The sequence below is a fragment of the Macadamia integrifolia genome, unplaced genomic scaffold (assembly GCF_013358625.1).
Source record: "Macadamia integrifolia cultivar HAES 741 unplaced genomic scaffold, SCU_Mint_v3 scaffold3370, whole genome shotgun sequence".
Taxonomy (NCBI): Eukaryota; Viridiplantae; Streptophyta; class Magnoliopsida; order Proteales; family Proteaceae; genus Macadamia; species Macadamia integrifolia.
The window spans coordinates 1-7,403 of NW_024869436.1; the positions used below are offsets into that span (position 1 = coordinate 1).

Consider the following 7,403-nt stretch of genomic DNA (forward strand, 5'->3'; position numbering starts at 1 on the left):
GATGCTGAGTATAGCATAACATGCAACACCTCATACAACCCCCCAAAGCCCTTCCTTGGAGGTGTTGAAGATGGACATCTTGAGGTTCTTAGTCTACCATTGGATGCCGAAATCATGATCGAAGGCCGTCAATCTTACGCTTCTTATTGCTCGACTTCGAGCGGATCCAACAATACTTCTTTCAGTTTCAATGTAAGTCCATTCAGGTTCTCTGCCAATCGCAGTAGATTTACTGCTATAGGATGCAATACTTTGGCCACCATAAGTGAGCTTCAGGAGTTGGCTTTTGTCAGTGGGTGCCTGTCATTCTGTACTAATGGGACGAGTGTGGAAGATGGATCTTGCGATGGTATGGGCTGTTGCCAGAACAATATCCCCAAAGGGCTTCAGAGGTTCAATGCGGGTCTCTCAAATGCTGTTAGCCTTAATGGGTCTTGGGGTAACAGTAGCTGTAGCTTTGCATTCTTGGCTGCTGTGGACTCCTTCAGCTTTAAAATGTCAGATGTCTACCGAAACAGCCTAGATAGGACGAGTATTCCAGTGGCTGTGGATTGGGCTATTGGGAATTTAACGTGTGATGAAGCTGCCTCTGTAGATCCAACTAAGTATTATAGTTGTGGACCTCATACCAAATGCTCTAACTCCACTAATGGCCCTGGTTATCGATGCTACTGCAAGGATGGCTTTGAGGGGAACCCTTATCTCTCCACAGGATGCCAAGGTATAAATTTTCCGTCACATATTTTTTTTCCCCTGTATTTTCTTTTTTTAAAAGGCAGATTTGAGTACAACAATAAGGTTGTTCCATTATGGTTAAACAATAATATTTTCATAAAACAGAATAAAGTTGATACATTATAACTTAGATCCTGCAATGGTAGATTCTCGTGCACTGAATATGCTTTTTTTATTGAAATTTCCTTTACTATTTTATTTTTTAATTTTGTGGACTTGAATTATTTCAATTAGTAGTTTGAAGTTGTCCACGTGGCATTTTGTCTACCACTTTTTTATTTTATTATAAAAAACACAAGGTCGCACAGGCTACGGTCCTCTTCATGTATTGACTAACATTTCCATTTGAGATAAGAAGTCCAAACAACTCATGGCCTACCATTTTATACAAGGATAATTAAGTACCATACAATGAAGGCCATCACTGTCGATATTAGCAAAACTTTATACATATGCTTGATACATTGAATCTAAATGATTCAGACACCTTTGGATATTGTCAACTTGGTACTATAAATAGAGGTGCAACTTGGCTAGGGCTTGGTTGGATGAATAGGACTGACCAACCAGAGTCTGAACCCATAAAATTCAAATGTTGGGTTGGACTGAGTCACACCTATAAGTAGAAGGTTAGAAATTTAATAAGCCAAGTGGAGACTGGGTCAAGTTGGGAAAATTATTAGTAAACTTATTATGAAGAAATTGTATATAATATGCACACATGAGATGTTTAGAAAACTGCTAATTGTATATAAGTATAGTTTTCAAAGATATCATAAAGGGACAGAATTTCTATTTATGCCTTAACCGTATTAATTAGATTATAATAATTCATATTTCTGTCAGGTTCTTGATTTATTTCGTATATTTGTAATTTTAAATAGTATCTGCAACCTAATCCGTCCTGAAATCATGTTGGGTTTTGATTGAAACTCATAGATGAACTATTCTAATTCAAATAGGTTGAAATTGTTATGAACTATGAAGTGTTTGGTACTATAACTAACGTTGGTTTTTCTTTTTTCTTTTTGTTTAAATAAATTTGATGAAGACATAGATGAATGCAAGGAAGGATACAACAATTCCTGTGTCATGGAAGCAATGTGTCATAACACCTTTGGGAGTTATGAGTGCATATGTCCAAAGAACCACCACGGTGATGGTCTTGAAAATAGAGAAGGTTGTATGCACAATACTGGAGCTGTTCCATTGGTGGCCATTATTGCAGGTATTTCTTATTTATTTATTTTTAGTAAACCAGTTATTTCTTAATTATTTCATACCAACACAATTCATCAAAGGAGTTTATAATAATAATAAAAAAAAATAAAAAGAAAAAAAGGTAAGGGGTAAATATATTTAATATGAATTGTAATTTTGGTCAAAACTTCTGAAATTCTGGTATATTTATATAAAGAAAAGGGTTGTTAAAATTAGGGATGTTGGATACTGATCGATTGTGATCGGATTCAGATATCCCTGATTTGATATAGATACCATTAAAGGGATATGGATGCCAATTGAATTTGGATTTTTGAATATTTTCATACATCTCTAACTTGTGAATTTGGACCTTCCTCTCCCAATGAATACAATTTGATTTTAATCGATCTTTCTAGGTTCTCATAGCTTTTTTCCTCATTCTTTAGAATGTGTTGGGTTTTAAGAACCCTCAAAATCGTTAATCGGATTGGATAATTAAATGACTGGATAATTTGAATTCGGATCCAGATACCCTTTGATCGGATACGAATACTCTTAAACGGACACAAGATGCAAATCGAATTTGGATTTTCAACTTTCTGTTTACATACTTACTTAAAATTACTTAAAATTGTCATCATTTTAATGTTGAAGACTATTTTGATATTTTAAGTAGTGCATAGATTTGAAAAATTATATTTACACCACCCAAAAAAAGAAAAGAGAAATTTACAAAGTGGTTTTGATGCAGGTACTGGGCTAGGCATTATATTCCTATTTGCTTGCATCTTTTTGGTATACTGGGCAATAAAGAGAAGGAGGCTTATCAGACTCAGAGAAAAATTCTTTGAGCAAAATGGAGGTTTGCTACTACGACAACACATAGCCACACATAAAGGTGTTGCAGATATTGCAAAGATCTTTTCCGTAGATGACATTAAGAAGGCAACCAACAATTTTGATGAGAGCCAAATTCTTGGTCAAGGAGGGTATGGTACAGTGTACAAAGGAATTCTCTCAGATCAGAGAGTAGTAGCTATTAAGAAATCAAAAATAGTGGATCAGAGCCAGATCATACAGTTTATAAATGAAGTTGATATTCTTTCTCAAATCAACCACAGAAATGTGGTAAAGCTCTTGGGTTGTTGTTTAGAGACAGAGGTTCCATTGTTGGTTTATGAGTTCATCTCTAGTGGAACCCTCTATGAACATATCCATGAAGAGAATCATGCAACTTCTATTTCTTGGAAGGATCGTTTAAGGGTTGGTGCTGAAACTGCTGGAGCACTTGCCTATTTACACTCAGCTCATTCAATACCAGTTCTTCATAGAGATGTGAAGTCCACTAATATACTACTTGATGATAACTACACTGCTAAAGTATCTGATTTTGGAGCTTCTAGGTTGGCTCCTATGGATCGAATTCAAATGACCACATTAGTTCAAGGGACATATGGGTATCTAGACCCAGAAGGATTTTTCACCGGTCAACTAACTGATAAAAGTGATGTTTATAGCTTTGGTGTAGTTCTTGCAGAACTTTTAACAGGAGAAAATCCAATTTCATCAGAGAGAGCTGAGGAACATAGAAGTCTAGCAATGTATTTTATTTCTTCAATGGCAAATAACAACCTATTCGGGATTCTAGATGACAAGGTTGTTAAAGAGGGAAATAGAGAGCAGCTCTTGGGAGTTGCTAATCTTGTGATGAAATGCTTGAAGGCTAAGGGGGAGGAGAGGCCCACAATGAAGGAGGTTGCAGCAGAGCTTGAAGCTTTGAGAATGTCTCCACAGCACCAATGGAAGCAAGTAAACCACATGGAGACTGATTACCTTCTAGGTGAGCCTTCAGCCCTTCTTGTTGGTGATTCAGGTGGCCAAGAAAGTGTGGAAAGCAGCTTCATGTTGGGTCTACAAATCGCTCGATGATCATCAAGGCTTAGGTTGGGATTTTCTAGTCTGTGGGCCAAGCTAGGCCACAAAAATATAGGCCTGAGGTGGGGCCATACCAGGCTTTAGGTTAGGTCTAGCCCTACTCTCCAGCTCCCCCATCCCACGGGAAAAAGCGTGCATGTATGTAGGATAGTTTGATGTATTAAGTGGAGGAATATGCATATATTGATTAAAAATAAATGTGATATTTTGTGTAAAGATCTAATCTATATATATGATATTAGCTGTTGATTAAGAATATCTATACTTCTTGTTGTTTACTACTAATACAGTGATACTATGTTTTTGTTCTTACTTAGCACCCCAAAAAAAAAAAAAAAAAAAAATTAAAAATAAAATAAAATAAAATAAAACTATGATTTTTGTTCTTACAAATTTTATTATTTATTTCTGTTTCTGTTCTTTTTTGTTCTAGTTATTTTGCATAATTTTTTTATTGGAGTGAAGTCATTTATAAATTAACTGGCTATTTGGTGTGGGTTAGTTGTAGCTTAATCTATTGATATCTTAGATAAAAAAATGTAATATTTGATAATGATTCTTTAGGCAAAAGACTAAGTTCAAATCTGTGTTTGTAAGCATGACAATGTGGAAAACAAATGCCTAGTGTGGTCCAGCCCACCCTTAGCTTGTGCTTTTTATTGGGCCTCAGCTTATCTGAGCCCTAATGTGATGGGCCATGAGCCCAAATAAGAACTACTGAAATTCTGAAGACCCTTCCATGGAGATTAAGGGAATTGAATTCAAGTTCTTTGTCCTGTGGGGTGAAATAAATTATTCTTCATTTATAAAGGCTATGTTTGGTTGTAATGGGAATTAAAGGGAAGGGAAGTAAAATTTTTATACTTAGAAAAGAAATGTTTGTAATCACACCCCATGTGACTATCTAACATCAATTAAAATCATTTCATACTTAGTTATAATTTTTTACATCACTTTGCATCCAAAACCCTTTGCAATAACATGTAAAATAAAAATTACATGTAAAATGTATCATTACTAAATATGTTTAAAAAAATTAAATAGTTTATACAATCCCATTGGATCACATGGGTAATGATTATAAGTATTTCTTTTTTAAGTATAAAAACTTCACTTCCCTTCCCTTCCCTTTAAATTCCACTTGCAATCAAACGGAGCCAAAAGAAAAAAAAAACATTTCAAAGAAATTGTAGCCTTCTATTAAGAGATGATGCTGACATTAACTATTAGTCATAATCCTTTTTTTTTTTTTGTAACATGTTTTAATCATAGCCCATGAATTTGGAACATTTCCAGCTAGCTGTACCCTCTAACCCCATCTCATACCATTCATGGATGTGGGGACTACCTTTGGATCGGGGTTCATAGTCCACAGATTTGTTGGGGATTCCTAATGATAGGGAAGGATCAAATTTATCATTGAAGGTTTAGAGGTAATAGGAGGATGAGATCCCAAGTCCTTACATTAGTGGCAATTGGAAAACCTAATAACTTTTAATTACCTTGAAATGTGTAAATTTCTATTCAGTTGGCATTGAAAAACACCTTCCCCGGCCATTGATCCCTCCCCTAAACTCTATAATTTGTTGAAATTTTTGTAAATTTTTATTCTCGGGAATGACACGGTTTACGTAGACTCAAATAGTCAAAATTATCATTCCCACCCACTAATTACAATTCCATGCTCCAATACATTTGATTCATATATAGTAAACGAAATTTGGAGCACATGATCCAACATGTATGTTTACCAAAAATAAATAAATAAATAAATAAAATAAATCCATTATGTACACATGGGCTCTGGAACCTTGGCCTGTCAAATTTAATTGAGCAAGAATTTTATACGTTAGGGTAAATTATGTAAGTGAATTGAAAGCAGTTCTATCTCTTGTTCTTTTTTTTTGGGTAGAATTTCTATCTCTAGTTCTGATCATATCTTATGTGTTTTGGGAGGGATAGTAATAATGGACAAGGAATTCATATTTTAAAAGCTACATTTAATTTTCAAGTAGATGAGATTCCCCTTCTCTCCTTTTCAAATATGTCAACTTTTCATATTTAATTTGTGGAGTTTGTTGCTTTCAGCTTCAGGCATAAGAAGGAAGTTAATTTCCCCCATTCCCTAATTTCTTGCAGTGGATCTTTCTGAAAGATGAGGATTGAGAATTCAATCACCAACCCAAAAAGATCCAACTATAGAGGTTAACATTCCAACCATCAGGTATTTTAGGAAAAATGATTCTTTTTTTTGGTAGTAAAATGATTGATGGTTCAAATGGCCGGAACAATATAATGGTCAGTTTTCCTAATCTAATGTCTTTTTAAAATACTGGTTGCCTTAGAATGCTATAAAAAAATTCTACCAAAATAAAAAAGAAAAAAAGAAAAGAAATTTAATCTCAATAGACCACATAATGCTTGCTAATTATTTATTTATTTTCTTAACCAAGAACTTATCTGGGTACCCTGGCCGATCTTTAGATTTTATTAAGAAAATAGAGATAAAAGAGAAAATAGAGGTACAACCAATCTTGTTGGATCCAATTTCTTTAATTTTATCAGCTAGGGAAGCACCACTATTGCCAACCTTTGTATCAACGACAAATGAGAGAGTGCAGCCTCAACTTTTGATCGAGACATAGACATGAGCAACTACAGGAGAGAGAGTTCATCATTTTCTTGATTTTCAAGGTTGAGTTTATTATCTGGACATGACAATTTGATTTTTTCCCCAATATCGCTTAACAACTCAAGTTTACCAAGGAACTTAAGGGCATTTCTCACTCTTCCTTTACCTATTTCAGTTGGATCATCTTCCTCGATCTCCTTCAATATGGCTAGTGGAAGACGAAACAGAAAGAAACAGATCATCTGTACAAAAATATTTTCTAAGAGAAAAATTATATTTGAATTATCATACTTCTCCCATCCTATGAATTCATAAATGATTAAACATTCAGTTGTAACCAAAGCCTCATGTTTTGAAGCCAACGAACCAAATTTTTGTCCTATAGCACGAATAACGCACTTAAGATCATCAAATTCCTTGAATTGGTTCTTGAATCCATGCAAGACAATCTTGGTTCGGAACCAATGGTTGGGATTCTTCGATTGAGCCCACACTTCTTTTGTCATTACCCATCTTGTTTCATTTATCATGCTGGAAGTGTTGATATGCAAGAAACTCTGTACTCATATTTGGTTTTTTTTTTCTAAGAATCAGCAAATTTTAGTAATAAACAATTGAAGATCAAAGAATGAGAGAGAAAAACAAATTATTGAACTACTTTTCCACCTTCGGCATGGTCATCAGCAGAAAAAGCAACCCAACCAAAGGAAATACAATCAAATGGTTACGAGAACCTAAATCTAGGTCTCAATTGAGCATCCCAATTAATATCAAATACAAGAAAAGATGGAATAACATCTCAAGTTGAAAAAAATATAGTTAAGGCAGCATGCTTTGCCATTGTCCGCTACACAGTTGATCTCACGGAAGCAGTGGGATATATACCATAAACAAGAAT

At 34.7% G+C, this 7,403-nt stretch overlaps 1 protein-coding gene across 1 annotated transcript; it reads left to right on the forward strand.

Moving 5' to 3' along the window:
* Positions 1-7: 7 nt before the first annotated feature.
* Positions 8-4,089, forward strand: LOC122068082 (putative wall-associated receptor kinase-like 16). The gene is made up of 3 exons (XM_042631930.1): positions 8-721; positions 1,787-1,963; positions 2,690-4,089. Exons 1-3 carry the CDS (start codon positions 115-117, stop codon positions 3,865-3,867), a joined length of 1,962 nt encoding a protein of 653 aa, XP_042487864.1. The 5' UTR covers positions 8-114; the 3' UTR covers positions 3,868-4,089.
* The last annotated feature ends 3,314 nt before the right edge of the window (positions 4,090-7,403 follow it).

Coding starts and splice junctions, on each gene's coding strand:
- LOC122068082 (XM_042631930.1), top strand. CDS start 115: ATGATCGAAGGCCGTCAATCTTACGCTTCTTATTGCTCGACTTCGAGC. Junction 722..1,786: donor TCTCTCCACAGGATGCCAAG/GTATAAATTTTC, acceptor AATTTGATGAAG/ACATAGATGAATGCAAGGAA. Junction 1,964..2,689: donor ATTGGTGGCCATTATTGCAG/GTATTTCTTATT, acceptor GTTTTGATGCAG/GTACTGGGCTAGGCATTATA.